The 19,388-nt window shown below is 38.4% G+C and overlaps 1 protein-coding gene and 2 long non-coding RNA genes across 3 annotated transcripts in view; all 3 read right to left on the bottom strand.

The window, feature by feature from the left end:
- LOC120433554 (platelet endothelial cell adhesion molecule-like) overlaps positions 1-19,388 on the bottom strand; it is a 94,495-nt gene that overhangs the window by 57,179 nt on the left and 17,928 nt on the right. Inside the window, exons 8-11 of the mRNA XM_039599898.1 lie at positions 18,925-19,191; positions 18,156-18,422; positions 17,755-18,033; positions 15,901-16,185 (exon numbers count right to left, since the gene is read on the bottom strand). Coding sequence (XP_039455832.1) covers positions 15,901-16,185; positions 17,755-18,033; positions 18,156-18,422; positions 18,925-19,191 — 1,098 coding nt within the window. The remainder of the gene's footprint in view (positions 1-15,900; positions 16,186-17,754; positions 18,034-18,155; positions 18,423-18,924; positions 19,192-19,388) is intronic.
- Positions 1,081-4,362, bottom strand: LOC120439158. Its single transcript, XR_005612424.1, has 3 exons — positions 4,239-4,362; positions 1,346-1,381; positions 1,081-1,186 (listed from the first exon to the last, which is right to left on the bottom strand). It is a non-coding gene; the product is annotated as an uncharacterized LOC120439158 (long non-coding RNA).
- Positions 11,510-14,293, bottom strand: LOC116319896. Its single transcript, XR_005612426.1, has 3 exons — positions 12,872-14,293; positions 12,705-12,770; positions 11,510-12,568 (listed from the first exon to the last, which is right to left on the bottom strand). It is a non-coding gene; the product is annotated as an uncharacterized LOC116319896 (long non-coding RNA).

Raw genomic sequence — 19,388 nt, 5'->3', positions numbered from 1 at the left:
GAAGATACGACCTCTCCTAGGAGGTGTGTGATCTATGCCAGAACACTCTGAAGAGGAGTGAACACACTCCCCTCTTCATGCTACACAGAGTTGTTACAGACTATTAAGGATCAAACCTCCTATCACTACACAATCAATTATATACTTCTAAGCATATATGAGTAAATATTTCTAAGCATAAATGGCAATAAACAATACAAATCTAACATTAGTGGTCAGCTTTACTTTCCCCATCGTTTCCCCAGTTAGTCCCAGCTGTTCTTCCGCCTGTTTCCTCTTCCCACATTACCTTTTGCGCATTCATTGTTTGAGTCTCCCCTTGTTTCTCACCGCATTCGCCCGTCTTTGGTTGTGTGTCTTCTGTCTGATCTGTATCAGACCCCTACTGGTATGATTGTTGTTCCTGCTGTCAGTGTGGCCCTGGGTTTATCAGCAGTTATGAAAGAGGAAGAAAAATAAATATGTGTTTTTCATTATAACAACATAGGAACATTAAAAAACAATACAGTTATATTTATATTAATATTTGCTGATCTCTAAATAACCGTAGTCTAAATGTTTGTCCATTCTATTGCCCTGAATGTAAACTAATGTTGGTTAGTTGGTTTAGATAACAGAAACATCACTTTAAACTTTATGAAGCTTTTCATGTTTCTTCTTTTCTTTTAGAAATGTAATTAAATTTAATTTCATCCATGATTGACACTGTTGTTAAAGCTCACACACATACTAATCACAAATTTCAGAGTCTGTGAGTATTGTAGCACTGACTTTACTGGGAACAAAGTAACAGGTACAGTGGTAAGTTTCACTGACATTTTTTTTCAATGACAAATTTAATTAAATGTACTGTTCTATAATTCAGTTGAGTATTTGAACAGGGATCATACATTTATGCTGTCGGTCACTGAAGACTTACCTAATACAGTTATAGAGACAGTATTACTGTTCTTTGTATCATGTGAGCTCTTCCTGCTACCAGAGCACCGATATTCACCACTTTAACTTGTAGATATAACTTCTAATTTGGAGTCCCTGTTTACCCTGTAGGAGACAAATTCTCGACCGTCCTTCTTGATTTTGTATTCCCAGTCAGTGTCTTCTCCTTCATTCATGTCACATTTGAAGGTAACAAACTCTCCAATGAAAAAACTGGACCAGTTGGGTTTAATAGTTAGCACAGCATCTAGAATCCAACACAACCACAAAGTTAACAATCTGAAACACTTCATGTGCCATTCAAGGCACAACCTGTGTGTATATTCATAGAATTAAAAATATAGTGATAAATAAATAATAAAAAAACCAAAAAAAACCAACAAAAAAGTCAAAACTGTTCAGTCACCTTGAGCGTGTCCAGTGCAGAGAAGCGTACAGAGCACTACAATAAAGACAGAAACTTCAGACATTATCAAAGTAGCAACACTCAAATATGTCTGTGTAGGTTGTCAATCATACAGGTCATGGTAATCTACTCATGCCATATTTGAATGTCCAAAGAGCTCGATGAGAAAGTGACTGGACTTCTTTAAGTTCCTTGAAGATTTTTAACCGCTCTTTAAAGAAGCTTCTTCAGTTCTAAAACACTGTGTGAGTTGTCCCTTAAGGTCATTAATTCAGTATTGATCATGTACCTCATCACATGAGCCAAGGCATAAATAACAGCGTGTGCCATTATCACCAGAGGTTTCCATTTATTTATGTTTTTCAATCCTGTCCTGTTCGGCAGCTTTTGCAGTCAGATTTTTGATCTGAATGCAGTGTTGTGCCAAACACATTTTCTTTTTTCGAAGATCAGCTCTATAAATTCTCTACAGGCTCCTCTTGTTCAGGGTTTATCTGTTTATTTCTTCATTTCTATTTGTGTTATTTAAAATTATTACATTATGTAGTGCTATTGCTTTATGACAAGGTCTAAGGCAGAACAAGCAGGAGAAAAAAACAAGAGAGAAGGGACAGGGGAAGATGTAATAAATGGACAGAGTACAAATAGAAATTTATAATGTAACACCAGCCTTGCCTCATTGGCCTATTGAGGTCACCTGACCCAAGATGAGAGGGGGGTTAAGGCTCCTGGGAAGGGATCTCAAAACTGCATTGAAGGTGCAGACAGTAAGAGACACCACCACAGGGGTTTAAATTCCTGCGACTCTCCATCTTTTGCTTTTAGAACTGAAGAAGCCTCTCGGATGAGAGGTGAAATGTCTTCAAGAAACTCCTTAGACACTCAAATATCTCATAAAAAACAACTGGGGTTTTAACAGTGTCTACTATGATTGGTTACATTTTATATTAAGAATAAAAAAATAAATAAATTAAAATTAAAATAAATCAAATTCTCACTGATGGAGAAACAGATGTCACAGTCCTGAGTCGGTGACCCAGTGTTCTTTGTTATTATTAATCCTTGGTTTCATCATGGTTTATCATTACTAGTCTTATTGTTTATGGTTCTCTACTTCTAGCTTTAGTTGTTCTTTGTTTTGTGATTTCTAGTTCTTGGGTTTTGTTCCTGTGCCCCTCATGTTTAGTGCAGGTTTAGTTCTGTCTTCATGTTTATTTTCATGTTCCCCAGTCAGTCGTGTCTCATGTCGCAGTTTGTCACTCCTGTCCCTGTGCTCTGTGTTCCCTCTGTTCAAGGTCATGTCTCTGTGCCTGTTGTGTGTTTCCTCTTTTATTTTGATAGTCCCTGTCTTGTGTGCAGTGTGTCTAGTTTCGCTTCCCTTTTCTCGTTAGGTCTGATTTGTCCCGGCTGTGTTGCCACCTGTTCCCCATCCTCTCGTTGTCCTGCCTGTGTGTTTAAGTCCTGTGTTTCTCTCTGTTATTTGCCATGTCATACCCTCATGATGCTGTGTGTTTCTTTCCTCCCTGTTCCAAGTCAATTCCTAGTATTCAGTTTCTGGTTTATTTTCTAGTGTTTGAGTTTCTAGTTTTGCTTTGTATTTGGATGAGAAGTTTTCCAGCATTAAATCTGCCGTTTTGAGTTTACTCCTCTGTTTATGAGTCCAACATCCTGCCTGCCACACAGAAAACCATGACAACAAATCTTTCTTGGATAAACTAAAGCAGCTCCACATACAGACTCAGACTAGAGTGAACCATCAAAAACATGTTAATAACAGAATATGAGTCCTCTGATCACATGACCTGAAATGGTACAAATGACTGATGCTCTGTTCTTCTTACTAAAACATGTTCAGTGTTGGGAAGGATACTTTTAAAATGTATTCCACTACAGATTACAGAATACATGCCCCAAAATGTATTTTGTAACGTATTCCATTACGTTACTCAATGAGAGTAACGTATTCTGAATACTTTGGATTACTTAATATATTATCATGCTTTTTACAACTACATGAATGTACTATTGCTGTGTGATTTATTACTTTTACTGAAGGTTACTCGCCATAGCAATACCACCTAGATTTTTAAATCTTAATATAAATGAGTAACAGTAGGGTGGACATTAGGTAAGGCTGCACTTTTTGCAGCGATCTCATATAAAAAACTGTTCCGTGCGAATATAAAACAGGTCCGTGGCTCCGAACCGTAAAGAGACCTCTGGCGAGTACGTCGGGTTCCGTGTCGGGCTCGTAGCCGAAAACTAGCTTTACTTTGTTGTCTGGGTCAACTTTGTATATATATATATATTATATATTTACATGCTTCCATCTCCCGTTTCTGGTCGGTGACATCTCTTACTTTTCGACTCTTTTTCTCCCTCCCTGGCGCTCACAGACACATAACGGGTATGGCAGTCTATTCTCCCTGCAGCACGGACTACACTGCCCATGAGGCTACATTCTTTAGGGCTATGCCTGTAACACTCTGCCTATTGCCTTCATATTAAATCATTTTTGTGAATAATTTTTTAAAAATATTTCTTCACGTCATTATGTGGGCCGCAAGTAGAGGTGACATGGGCCGCGAGATTGAGACACAGACATGAGAGCCTCTTAATGCGTTTTGTTTGGGTTTCCACCGGTGTGGACACCAAAAATATAGAGTTCATAGCTTTATGAAACAGAAAAATACTGCCGTGTAATCCATTCATTTCAACAAAGTAACTGTATTCTGAATGCCACCTTTTAAAACGGTAACTGTAACGGAATACAGTTACTCATATTTTGTATTTTAAATACGTAACGGCGGTACATGTATTCCGTTACTCCCCAACACTGAACATGTTTATGGATCAGTATGAATCAAACAATAGAAGTCAGTGATGTACTCACAGAATAGGCCCAGCTCACAGAGCAAAGTGGCTCCCATCCTCACATCCAGCAGTGACACGTCTGAAAACTTCGACAACTTTCTGTAAAGAGAGAGAGTGAAGCAGCAGCACAGCAGATACCAAAGAGCTGTGAAGGAAACAAAGAGGTTTTAAAACGTCTTCTCTCTGCTTCCTTCCTTTTACACAGAAATAGCAACTTAACAAGATCTGACCACAGCACGACGTGACATCTTTATTCTCTCCTGCTGCTGCAGAAACATCAGACACTTTCTTTATGAAAAGGCCTGTAATACAAAAACTAAACCGAAAAAAACAGACATACAGTAAATTTTATTATACAAATATCAGCGTGACTGAGCAGCTAAAAAGGCAAAATAAGATCACAATTTTATTACAACTTTTAAATGTGAAGTGTTTAGGTTGTCTTACGTTCCAAAAACACAACAAGAACACAGCTCTGGCTGCACCTTCACACACCACACACACCAAATACTCTTTGTTATAAACCATTAGAAGCATCAAATCATAGCATCGAAGCATCATCACACAGAAACAGACATAAGAAGCCACAAAATGCTAATGTTGCACTAAAGGCTGCTGCACAAAATCATTAAATTGCTTCAAATATCCAATTAATACATTTCCATGAACAAATAAAGTCATCTGTCCAGGGTGTATCTCACCTCTCATCCAGCTGGGATAGGCTCCAGCCCACCTGAGACACAGAACTTTATAAACAACCAAGAAAACAGATTCATACAATATTAAGGTTTTCTTAACTGAGAAAGCTGACCATGATTTGTTTAAAGTATTTCATTACACTAATGCAAAACAGAAATGGTGTCCCTAACCAGAAGTGGGCATGAGGCAAGAGGAAGTCCCGCCCTCTCTCTCAGATTATACGTGCTGCTGTTTTCATGGTGATGTAAGCTGTGTCAGTGACCACACAGTGGGCTGGTTCCTGGGGAATGTGAGTAATGTTTTTAAAATCAAAACTGAAATTTAAAATAAAACACTGTATGACTCTTTTATAAACTGTTTCCACTGAGAACTATTAAAGCAAATCCAAAATGTACACCTGTTTGAACTGAACACATACAAAACACTGTCAGTCTGATGTTTGGACAGCAAAGCAAAACAGAGCCACTGTATGAATGCTATATTTGTGTTTCTTGTTTGGTTTCCTGATGCACATCTTTTTTACATATATTTATATATAACAGAGCACGCCTACTTAGCACAAACAGCACAACTCATGGGCAGTGGGCCCCTTTTCTGGCAAGAGACAGAAGCTCAAGATCAAATAACATCTCAATTTCAAAAGAAATACCACAGAGTGGGGTTTATGCAGCACTTTTCTAGTTTTAATGACTATTAAACATTAATAGTACAAGCCACATTTATAAAACAGTTTATTTTGTACACTTTAAATACTTTAAAAACCTCACATCCACAACAAGTTTTAAACACTGGATATGGTTTCTCGTCCACTAAAGAATCAATAGGCTGCTTCTCCAAAAGCTGGCGACTGTCCTTGAGCCATGCAGGCAAATAAAACTATTTTTTTTAACTTATTGTTACTGTTTCTTCAAAAAGCTCTATAGTTGACAGTTATTGTGTAGATTAATAATTACTTTCTTGAACTGTCTACTACATATGTCACATTTTCAGTGGCTTTACCTGCTTTCAGCCACCCACATCACACTATGGAGGTCTGCAATGATGACTCAAACTACATGGTGAAATTTAAGGCTACGCCCACACTAGCCAGGATAGATTTGAAAACGGCGTTTTCGTCTGAAAACGCTCCACGTCCACACTATCGTTTTCAGTCTTTTTCACAGAGTTGTGCGTCCACATTGAATCATCCGAAAACGCTCACATTCTAGTACTGCACATGCGTGAAACGCAAGATGATTCGACCTGCCTCATTTCTGTCTGCCGCTTATTTACTTTCCGGCTCTTTGAAATGTCGCAGCAAAATGTCGAGGAAAAGCACAGAGTTTTTTAAATGGACTAACAATGAGGTGGAATTGTTGCTGCGAGTAACACAAAAGTACAAAGTTGCAAAAGCGAGTGACGATTAAAGAATTTGAAGAAAAGCTATCTGACGCATGTACAAACTCATATTAATCTTTAATAGGGCTGTCAAAACTGAGAGCAAACAAAACAACTGCTGTATAATACGGAGCCCCGCAAGGGACATGGGAGAAAAAAGAATTAAGACGGACTTTTGCGAGATCTTGCAAAACAAACTCGGGATCTCGCAAAACTTTTGCGAGATCTCGCAAAAATTTTAGCCGCATTCTTCGGAGGCTGCCAGCTCGAAGCCGACCAGGAGGTCGAGGCACGATGTGCCGGGAGAGCGGTGTTCCTCCCGGCTGTAGTAGGTCTCGACCGCCCGTTAGCTTCGAGATGGTGGGTGTCAGATCTCCGAAAACGTCGGAGCATTTTTGCAAATATGTGATGTCTTGTAAACCGAGCAGATATTTGACGTTTACACAGCTACATTCACGCCTCTAAATATCTTAAAAGTTTATTTTGTGACCCAGAAAGAGTAATATTACAACTAAGTAGCTGCCGCCATTGTTGGAATTCAACTTTTGCGAGATCCTGAGTTTGTTTTGTGAGATCTCGCAAAACTTTTGCGAGATCCCGAGTTTGTTTTGTGAGATCTCGCAAAAGTTCATCGTAATTTTTTTTTCTCCCATGTCCCTTGCGGGGCTCCGTAGTATAATGCCCTCCGCTATCTTAGTTTAATTGATCACTTGACTGCATCACATGAATAAAATGTGTCATCGTTTTCAAAAAGTCTCCATTTTCACTGTCCACGCTGCGACGCGAAGCAGCGTTTTCAAATGTATGCGTTTTCAAGAGCGTTTTCAAAACGCTGCGTTTTCCTTGAGCGAAAACACCGTCTCAGTGTGGACGGGAGGCCACAAGAGGAAAAGATGTGCTTTCAAACGAAAACATATTAGTGTGAATGTAGCCTAAGACTACATTCACAAAGGACCTATCCCAATCTGTAGCTACACTCAACCATCAGTGGCTCAAATAGAATAGAATAGAATAGAATAGCTTTTTATTGTCACTGTTACAAGAACAGTGAAAGGTAGTTTGGCATCTCTCTGTGTGTGGAGTACACAATACCGTAAGTATTTACACAATAACAGACAAATTTACATTTACACAAGAAAGATATGTACAAGTTATACATACACCTGCAAACATACATCCACATACATACATACAGTGGCTTGCAAAAGTATTCAGCCCCCTTGAACTTTTCCACATTTTGTCACATTACTGCCACAAACATGAATCAATTTTATTGGAATTACACGTGAAAGACCAACACAAAGTGGTGTACACGTGAGAAGTGGAACGGAAATCATACATGATTCCAAACATTTTTACAAATAAATAACTGAAAAGTGGGGTGTGCGTAATTATTTAGCCCCTGAGTCAATACTTTGTAGAACCACCTTTGCTGCAATTACAGCTGCCAGTCTTTTAGGGTATGTCTCTACCAGCTTTGCACATCTAGAGACTGAAATTCTTGCCCATTCTTCTTTGCAAAACAGCTCCACAACTGCCCTGTGACGGCCTCAGATGTTGTCTCAGAAAATATTGGGAGCAACAACACCATGAAGTCCAAAGAACACACCAGACAGGTCAGGAATAAAGTTATTGAGAAATTTAAAGCAGGCTTAGGCTACAAAAAGATTTCCCAAGCCTTGAACATCCCACGGAGCACTGTTCAAGCCATCATTCAGAAATGGAAGGAGTATGGCACAACTGTAAACCTACCAAGACAAGGCCGTCCACCTAAACTCACAGGCCGAACAAGGAGAGTGCTGATCAGAAATGCAGCCAAGAGGCCCATGGTGACTCTGGATGAGCTGCAGAGATCTACAGCTCAGGTGGGGAATCTGTCCATAGGACAACTATTAGTCGTGCACTGCACAAAGTTGGCCTTTATGGAAGAGTGGCAAGAAGAAAGCCATTGTTAACAGAAAACCATAAGAAGTCCTGTTTGCAGTTTGCCACAAGCCATGTGGGGACACAGCAAACATGTGGAAGAAGGTGCTCTGGTCAGATGAGACCAAAATGGAACTTTTGGCCAAAATGCAAAACGCTATGTGTGGCGGAAAACTAACACTGCACATCACTCTGAACACACCATCCCCACTGTCAAATGTGGTGGCAGCATCATGCTCTGGGGTGCTTCTCTTCAGCAGGGACAGGGAAGCTGGTCAGAGTTGATGGGAAGATGGATGGAGCCAAATACAGGGCAATCTTGAAGAAAACCTCTTGGAGTCTGCAAAGACTTGAGACTGGGGCGGAGGTTCACCTTCCAGCAGGACAATGACCCTAAACATAAAGCCAGGGCAACAATGCAATGGTTTAAAACAAAACATCCATGTGTTAGAATGGCCCAGTCAAAGTCCAGATCTAAATCCAATCAAGAATCTGTGGCAAGATCTGAAAACTGCTGTTCACAAACGCTGTCCATCTAATCTGACTGAGCTGGAGTTGTTTTGCAAAGAAGAATGGGCAAGGATTTCAGTCTCTAGATGTGCAAAGCTGGTAGAGACATACCCTAAAAGACTGGCAGCTGTAATTGCAGCAAAAGGTGGTTCTACAAAGTATTGACTCAGGGGGCTGAATAATTACGCACACCCCACTTTTCAGTTATTTATTTGTAAAAAATGTTTGGAATCATGTATGATTTCCGTTCCACTTCTCACGTGTACACCACTTTGTGTTGGTCTTTCACGTGGAATTCCAATAAAATTGATTCATGTTTGTGGCTGTAATGTGACAAAATGTGGAAAAGTTCAAGGGGGCCGAATACTTCTGCAAGCCACTGTAGATGATGGCGTCCTCCACCCCAATGCCAGGCTGGTAAGCAAACTGTAGTGGATCCAATGAAGACCTCACCAGGGGGCGCAGATGGTTTAGAACCAACCTCTCGAGGGTCTTCATCAGATGCGAAGTCAGGGCTACCGGCCTGTAGCTGCTGAGGTCCTTGGGATGGGAGGTCTTTGGTACCGGTACCACACAGGATGTCTTCCACAGCTGTGGTAATTTCCCCAGTGACAGGCTCAACATGCTCCAAGGGCAAACACGCACTGTTGTTTGAAACTCAGGGGGCTCGATACACACAGAGAGACTGATTATTCCACTGACAGACAAACAAAAACTCATATAAGAAAGAAGCAGAGCATGTACCTCACTGACGCAATAATATGGCAACAACTGAGTATCTGCTTCTGTCTTAATACTCAGCTTGATTAGAAATGGTGAAGCAGGTGAATCTGATCAACTGATCCTCTACAGGACAGCAGCCAATGGGGCAGCAGAGAAAATGAGTGGAGCTCATGTCCACAAGCACACACACAAACACCAACAGGAGTGAGAGAGAGAGAGAGAGAGAGAGAGAGAGAAAGAGACAAAAGGTAGGCCATCACAAGGGCAACTCAGGGACCATGACAGGAAACTGTTGGGTTTATCTGGCAGAACCATGTTACCATGGAACTACATGGAAGACAAGGTATTCATGTCAGAGAATAACAGCATTTAACTTGACAGTGGCACTGCTGCATTAGAGTCTGCATTGGCTCTTTCTATACCTGTGTGGGTTCAGTCAGGGTACGTCTGCTTCTTCCAAACATATGCATGTTTGGTCAATCAGTGATTTGAAATTGGCTGGAGCTGTGAGTGATTGTCTCCTTGCTACTCTGTTGACCCTCTGATAGACTGGTGACCTCTCCAGGGTACACCCTGCCTTGAAAGGTTCAAGCCCCTCTGTGACTGAAGAATATGGAAATTTTAATCTACAGCAAAATGGATGGATGAGTTGATGACTCACACTGGGCATTTTGTAGTTGCACAAAAAGAACAGGATATTCCTGAGAAGACCAGTAAGAAATGATAAAGTAATCAAAGGGCTTTTACACTATGAAAGTTATTGAAAAGAGAAGTCTACGGGTCTACTTCAGTTACTGAGTGAAATAACTTATTGGGTGTTCTTTCTAAGCTGAGACAGTCAAAACTTCATTAGAATATTATTATAATTTTAATTTGATGTACTGTAATTATTAGTGTTTTTATCTATTACCTTTGATTCATCATATCTGCTGTCTAAACACTTTCACAATCCTGCTCCTTTTTTTACAGCCAAGAATGAGACAATCTTTCTATATTCATAGAATAACCAGATGATGTATTTGTTGTAAAACTGAACAAATAAACAAAAGAATAAATACTGTATCACTGAGTGTGTTTGATGAACAAGTACCCTCATCAACACCCAAGGCATCAGCAGTTGCAAGATAGTAATCTGTGCATTTGTTGGTTACCTCTGAAAATCAATATCTAGGCTCCAATTTTTAACAGTAGAGTAAATCCTGTAGTCAGACTGTACATAAAGTTAATATTTCTGTCCTTCTCTTTCCATGTACAGTTGTGGGGTTTATGAACATTCCCCACTCTGAGCCATGTATGATGTGATACCACTTTACTTACTTTACCATTTTAGATCACAAGCATTCAAGTCAATTTGAATCAATTTGGTTTATTTATCAACAATTCACAATAACAGTTGCCTCAAAATGCTTTATTTTATAAGATAATCACCTTAAAATAAAAAGTCTGCTTTAAACAAGCACCTGGTAACAGCTGAGAGGAAGAACTAAGTCTGACACTGACAGAAAATAAAACATGTGGATGATAACAGTCATGTGTGAATTAGATCTATCTGGAGCAATGAAGCGCAGAAACAAGACCAAGACCAAACAACTTCAACATGTTTTTCAACAAACGAGACTGTAGATGTAACAATATATGAAGTTCATACAAACTGACTGAGTTTTCTTATAGGAAACACATATTCATATAACACAATTGCTCTCTCCAAGCAGCTTACATAAAATAAAATTTAAAGTTGATCTTTAAACATGGGCGATTGGGGCGATCGTGGCTCAAGAGTTGGGAGTTCGCCTTGTAATGGGAAGGTTACCGTTTCGAGCCCTGGCTTGGACAGTCTCGGTCGTTGTGTCCTTGGGCAAGACACTTCACCCATTGCCTACTGGTGGTGGTCAGAAGGCCCGGTGGCGCCAGTGTCCGGCAGCCTCGCCTCTGTCAGTGCGCCCCAGGGCAGCTGTGGCTACAATGTAGCTGCCATCACCAGTGTGTGAATGTGTGTGTGAATGGGTGGATGACTGGTTGTGTACAGCGCTTTGGGGTCCTTAGGGACTAGTAAAAGTGTTATACAAATACAGGCCATTTACCATCTTTTCCTGAAGCTGTTAAAAGAAGAAAATCAACTTTATAGAAAAATGTCAAGTGATGCTTAATTCATCCAGGGGAAAAGAAACATGTATGCTTATCATACACATTGACTGATTTTAGAAACAACACAGGAAACGTCTGTAAACATGCACTGCTCAAAAGAAATTAAAGGAATTATTTTTAATCAGAGTAAAACATCAGATCACTCAAACGTCTATCCTCGATGAAGTAGCAGAAAATGCAGTTAACACTAGGTACACTAGAGGGGCAACAATGAAACGACCCCCCAAACAGGAATTGTTTTACAGGTAGAGGTCACTGACATTTTTCCCTCCTCACCTCTTCTGACTATTTTTTCACTATTTTTGCACTTGGCTAGTGTGATCATTGTTACTGGCAGGGTGAGATGATCCCTGGATGCTACAAAGGTTGTACAGGATGTCCAACTCCTCTAGGATGCCAATTCAATTCATGCTCAAGAGTTTGTCACCCACTGTCAGACCCTATTGTGCTGCAGGTCCTGGGTTCCTCCTTGTATGATAATGACCACCCTCATGTGTTGAGAGTATGCAGGCAGTTCCTGGAGGATTAAGGAACTGATACCACTGACTGGTCCCCACACTTGCCTGACCAAAATCCAACTGGGACATTATGCTTCTCTCCATCTGACGCTGCCAGGTTGCAGCTCAGACTGTCCAGGAGCCTGGTTCAGATCTTGGAGGAGATCCCCAGGACACCATTGTCTCATTATTCGTATGCTCCAACATTGTCAGGCATGCATTTTTATTTGTTATTTATGTATTGAGCAATCTACATGTAAAAACACTTGCAGTTCAATGAAAATCCATGTCTAAAAAGCATCCTAGTCTTAAAGTCAGATCATCAGTTGGTGCTATTATGATGAAAGAAAGTTTGACTTTATTTGTTTTACAAAACAGTGCATAATCTCATTTTCTCCAATGATCTCTTTGATTCTAATGGAATTAACACAGTTTTGTCACTGATCCAGTTGGTTTTGCAGATCTTGTTATTAATCTGAAAGAAACAATGCAGCATAATTCAGTCATTAAAGGTGATTTAGAACTAAATTTACTTCCTTTAAAAGTTATTTGAGTTCATCATTACAGCAACAAATCACAACATGTAAGCTATTTTATTTCTGCACAGTTACCCAGAGCTGTTTGTGATTTAACTTCAGAATAAACTGTTTCATCAGCTGCTGCAGGAGCTGGTTTCCCTGCAAATAAAGAAATGATTTGTCAAATGTGATTTCAAGCACCTCTTTGTTCAAAGTGACAACTTGATTTATTTATACAGTTTTCCTTGTTGTGTACTTACCTTTGTGTCTCTTGGGTTTTGCTTTAGTGTAATAGACCTGTGCGTACAACAGGCTGTCATCTAAAAGAGGATGGACAGATGAGCCGCATTAAAAAACTTGAGTAGCTTTAATTTCTTTTATATTTTCTGTCAATCAACACCTACAATAACTCATCACATGAAATGACTGAAGGAGGTTTTGAAGCTCTATTGAAGGTGAGATTTTATCACAAGCTGTTACTGTCATGTTTGAAAACCTGTTTCTTTCTCTGCTGATGTTGGCTCTGATTTTAGTGTCAGATCACTTCAACACTCCTCCACCCTGGTTATTAAGGTCAGTGACTCTATAATACAATGATATCTAACCAATATCATTGCTTAAAATGATGAAATAATGATGTAGTCAATGATGATTGCTTGCTACATAAAAAACAAAACAAAAAGGTACATATATTACTTTACTCACTGTTGTCTTTCTTGGTTTTAGCTCTATCGTGGGAGACCTGTGCATACAACACACTGTAATCTGGACAGATGATCAGGATAAAAAAGCGTGAAGCGTGTTAAATTTGATTACATTTATATCTCTGTCAGTCAACACCTCACTGATCACATAAACCTGTTGAAGGTCTATTAAAGATGAGATGTTTCTGTCATGTTTAAAAACCTTTGTCTTTCTATGAAAACCTGTTAGCCCTCAAGTCAGTGTCACATCAGCTCAACCCTCCTTCATCCCTGCTCAGCACGACCCTTCCACTAAGCTCAAATCCAAACTTTAAGGATCACTCTTCACTTTTCCATCTTTTCCATTCCATACTCCTGCAATAGTTCATGCCATTTATGTCCTTTGAAAACAAGATAATGTGCTCTCATCAACAGACTCCTCAAATGTTTCTTCTATTCTCTCTTATCTCTGTTGACAACAGCACTGAAATTAATTCCACATAATTCTTCTAGGTTAAAATATTAGAATAACAATAATAATGATGATCTTTATTACATAACTTGGCATAGGAAAAACCAAAACAAATGTAATTACATTAAAAAAAACTATAACAAAATAAAGAAAAAAAAATAATCTCTGAAATGTAAAAACGACCAAACAAAATATAAGCATATAAGCAGAGTTAAAAAAATGAAGACATGAGGTTGATTACTGGTTGTTGTTTCATACTGTTAGTAGTGACAGGAACACCAGCAAAAAGTCAAACTAGAAAACAATCAATCAGGAGGAATAAGATGGATCCATAAAACAGATTCACAGTGGTTTACGTTTTGTAGGACAGACTGATGTCCTTAAAGTTGGACTGACCCTGTGTTGCACTGGAAGAACCAAGCATTCAGCTTCTTTTTTTCTTAGCTGTGTGGTGTGCAGCTGATTTCTTATACTTCCATGTTTAAACATAAATAATCACACAGTCTACATACTTCTATGCTACTGTATCTACTTTACCATTTTGTGTGTCATGAAGGTCTTTGATTGATTCATAAACACAAGCATCACCTACAAAAACAAACCAATGTTAGGTTAAAAATTGAAATTCTTATGTATGGATTTGATCATCTTCTAAATCAGCAAACTAGAAACAGATATATTAGACTTTGAGTTTTAAAATTGTCAGTAAATAAATTAATGAATAAAGCAACAACAACAAAACTTGTCATGGATCAGGCTGACCTTGGAGAGTAGAAGCATGTTGACTGTGTTGAGCTTCATCCTTGATCATGTGGTTCATTGCAGAGCTCTGATTTGTGCTCCGAGTCCTGGTAGAACAAAAAGTAGTAAAACTGTAGGTTTAATAAGAAACACAGGATGTGGTTCTAGTACTGGAGAGGGGAGATTTTAACCAACCTGACAAAGAATGAATCTGTAAGAAAAGACAATTACATTTTTTTTATTGTAACCTGTTGTGGTGCAGTAATAGTACATGGAGCATTCAGGATACATCTGTGATTCTCATTAATAATGGTCTCACCCTTTGACTGTTTGAAGCGACACAACAGCAGCAGAAGAAGAATCAGTAAAACTCCACAAACGAGTCCAACGATCAAAGGAGTGAGAAATGAAGAGCTTTCAGGCTCAGGTGCTGCTGTAATAATAACAGGTTTTAATTAGATGTATTTATACAGATTATCAACATAATTTACATGGGAACATTTTAAAACATAAATACTACTTACAATATTACTATTCCTAATAATAACTGAAAAATATTTAATTTGCTTTACTGTCATCCTTCTCTGTGGTGATTATTTGTCTAAATAGTGATACAAAAGAAACTTCTGAATATCATATTACCTGTTCATCACTTATATGTCATATTATTTTGATTAGTTTGTCATTTCTATAGATAATCATATGAGAAAGCTTCTAATCTGGAGCTGTTCAAGCTTGAACAAATGTACACAACCACTCAGCCCCAATCTGTAAGACCATTTAAACGTTTCCTTTATCCATGTTATTTATAGTCATTCCTGTTCATATTGTAACTTGAGCAGAGATCTTTAACCCAACAGCATATTTTGATTCAGGTGAGTGGTGATCTATTGTGTGAATAGTTTACTCATTCAAAAACATAATGTCAGTTTTACAGAGACAAAAGTTTGTATTTCTTTTCATCACTTTGTATTTATACTGTAAAGCTGGCTATGTGCTAATAAACAGCCTAAAAATGTTTCAGCTCAGAAGAACAATTACGTTTGTCTACAGACAGTGTGAATTTTTATTAGTAATGATAGATAATGGTAGATAATGGGCGAGCATAGAATTAGATTCATGTCTTCATGTATTCTAAATTTTGCATAAAGAACATAATGAATAGTGACAAATTGAAGTGATCACTCCAATCTGTTGAACACTTGTCTGCGCTCTCCCTTTACACCTGTAGACTCCATCATGGGTTTAAAAAGCATATTTAACTTCCTGAAGTTATTTTTCTTTGGATGTTTTGCATCCATGGAGAAAACAGTGTGTCTTCTCCATGGATCTCACATCTGATAATTATCTTATCTATCACATTTTGGGTTCCTAGAAGAATAAAAAAACTCACCCTTTTTATCAATCCTGACTGACTGGCTGTCCTCTGTGTAGTAAACTGGGTTTCCTCTTCCTCCTCTGCACCTGTAGAGTCCTTCCTGTGAGACACTGATTTGTCCATTTGAGTGGAAAACTGCATCTTGTGTGGTCAGAGGTTTAGACGAGTTCTCATCTCTGTACCAGTAGTATTTCCATCCAGATGATGATGATGATGCGTTCACAGAGCAGGTCAGGGTCACACTGCCCTCTACTGGAAGGTCTCTCATGTCAGAAGTTATTTGGGGCTTTGGTTGATCTGCTGTTGAGTTTAAACAAAGACAGAAAAGAATTATATGAATATATACACCACACACAGGTTAAGATCACGCTGCGCTGATGTTGTCTGCATTAATGTTAGCTCTTGTATACCTCCTCTCCAGTTTCCAACAACACGTAGGCAGGAATAAGACCAAACTGAAATCGTATGAGTACTCTGACAGAGGCCTACAACGCATTTTATTCTTTTAGTGTTTATTTAGATTTACTGTTTCATTATGATTCTTCTCTGGATTTATAAAATAGTTCTTGTGCTTATTCTGCATGATTCCTTCTTATTACCACAACAGAAGACTCACAAGAAGACAGAACGATTTACCAATGGAAGTTTATAATTCCCGAATCATGTAGCTGCACAGAAAAATTTGAAATAGGAACACTTTAACTATGAGACTTTAAATTTCATGCTTTCATGAAGCGTTTTCATTTGTTTAGATTATTTGTTCATGGAAACAGTGATTAGGGAAAAGTCTTCTTCTTACATGATCAGAAAAAACCCACACATCACTGTTCAACTCTGCAACAAAATGTATAAATTTATCCACCACTGCTCATACAAAGTTCTTAAATAAAGTGTTTAAAGCATCCATTTCATGACAAAGAAAGAAGAAAAATCTTCACACAGTTCACCTCGGTTGGCAAAACAAACCAAAAAGTCAGTCACTAAAAATGTTGCTTGATACCACGAAGTCACTCTCTCTCTAGGATGCCTCATCCAATAGTAGTGCAACTGAACAAGGAAAACATTGCATTACTTCTTTTAGCTCTATCAATCACAAAGACAACTCATAATTAAAGAAAAAATAAACAATTATGCTGTTCATGCTTGTTCTGATGTACACAATCACTCAGCCCCAATGTGTAAGACTATTTAAAGGTTTCTTTTGTCCATGTTATTTATAGTGTTTCCTATTAATATTGTAACTTGAGCAAAGGTCTTTAACCCAACACCATATTTTGATTAAAATCTTATTATCTCTAAATAATAGCTAATATAATATGGCAAATATACTACATCTCTTTGGATTGTTACAATAAACCTGCTCATCATCTGTTCATCATTTAACTTCCGACAGTACCCATTACTCTTTATGTATTTATTTGCTGGGGTACGGACATCTACAACTGATAGGCTCAGCCCCTTTCTATAGGTGCAGAGCAAGTGCATAAACACACCACGAACAACACAGGTAGCTCATGAATGATTGGCAGGTTCAGCCCACACATTCTGTTCACTTTCTATTCCCACAGAAACGACTTCAGTGTTTGTTTGCAAAAATATTTTTTTCACCTAATTTGTCCACCAATTTTCTGTTGATGTTTTTATCTCATTATTGTCCTCAGGTGATGGAGCAGCAGGTCAGCATTGGCGTCTCTATACCAGCTGAAAGTTGATGACACAAAGTGGTGACAAACTGTCTACAATGAGGCTACTATCAGCTGCAGCTCTTTGTCTGACTAACAATGGAACATGCTTTGTAGACCTGAATTCATCCTGTGCTGACCATTATGACATTTGTCAAATGGAGATCACACAACAAACACGACTTACTTGATCCTGACAATGTGAAGGCTTCACTCCACTCTGTTGAAGAATATGAGTCATCTCTGCGTCGACTCTTACACATGTAGTCTCCACTGCTGGACTCAGAAACTCTGAATGTCACATCATTATTGTGTGTCCACTGTGTGGATGTCCTGGGTCCTCTCCATTCATACTCCCACTCAGTGGTTTCACCTCCTTCCTGCACCTCACATGTCAGAGTGATCGTCTCACCTCTGAATATCTGAGGCCAGTTGGGTTGTTGTTTTACAACAACTTTATTGGAAACTGTTTACACATATTAACAGTTGAGATACAAATAGAAACATGAAATCAACACAGAAAACTTAACATTGTATGTTTGATCATCATGAGTGAATGTATATTTCAAACTAAATGACTGAACTCACAGGTTTTCTCAATGGTGACATCATAACTTATATCAGTGTAGTAAACTGGGTTTCCTCTTGTTCCTCTGCAGCGGTAGATTCCTCCTTGAGATACTCTGATATCTCTGTTTTGTTGATCTCTGATTTTACCTTCAGAGGTTCTTTGGGTTCGTCTGAACCACTCATATTTCCATCCATCAGAGCTCTGCACAGAGCAGGTCAGTGTCACACTGCCCCCTACTGGTATGATTGTTGTTGCTGCTGTCAGTGTGGCCCTGGGTTTATCTGCTGTTATGAAAAACAAGGAAACAAAACATACACCTGTTGAACATATGCTTTAAAATATTTTTTAAGTGGATTCAAATCTCTCCTTAAATTAATGTAAAATATTTTCATCTACAGTTTAAGATCATTTGAAACTAGAACTAGGGCTCTGCCCAGTTCTGCCTATAACAGAATCATCATCACCTTAAATTCTATGTAGCTTTTGATGTTTCTGCTTTTCATTATTTAAATTTAATTTCATCCACAGTTATTCTTGTTACACATCAAAACATGCAGAAACTGTAATGATAATAAACAGATTCTGTCAGTATTTTGGTTGTTGTGCGTACTGTGAACAAAGTAACATAAAATGCAATCGTCTTGGTTAAAATTTGAATGTTTAAAGTTTAAATGCATCACAAATAAAATAGCTTCAATGAAACATTAATTAATCACAATCTGTATTTTATAATTCAGATGAGCATTTCCATATAAATCATCACATTATTGGTCACTGAGGACTTACCTAATACAGTTATAGAGGCAGTATTACTCTTCTTTGTATAAAATGACCACTTCCTGCTGCCAGTGCACTGATATTTACCACTGTAACCTGTAGATGGAATTTGAAATTCATAGTGTTTGTATTTGCTGTAGCGGATAAATTCCCGACCATCCTTGTTGAATTGGTATTCCCAGTCAGTGTCTTTTTTTTCATTCATGTCACATTTGAAGGTAACAAACTCTCCAATGAAAAAACTGGACCAGTTGGGTTCAATAGTTAGCACAGCATCTAGAATCCAACACAACCACAAAGTTAACAACCTGAAACACTTTTGTGTAGTGCTTAAAGCAAAATCTGTTCATAAAATTAAAATGTAGTGATAAATAAATAAATGGAAATAGAAATGGGATGTGCTGAACAGTGATGAACTAGGCTGAGAATAATCTTTACTGAATAAAAAGAAACAAACTTAAGGGAAACCGTTT

The sequence above is a fragment of the Oreochromis aureus genome, linkage group 3, assembly GCF_013358895.1.
Source record: "Oreochromis aureus strain Israel breed Guangdong linkage group 3, ZZ_aureus, whole genome shotgun sequence".
Classification (NCBI taxonomy): domain Eukaryota; kingdom Metazoa; phylum Chordata; class Actinopteri; order Cichliformes; family Cichlidae; genus Oreochromis; species Oreochromis aureus.
Note: the sequence above shows the minus strand (reverse complement) of the source record. Positions and strands in the feature narration are given on the sequence as shown.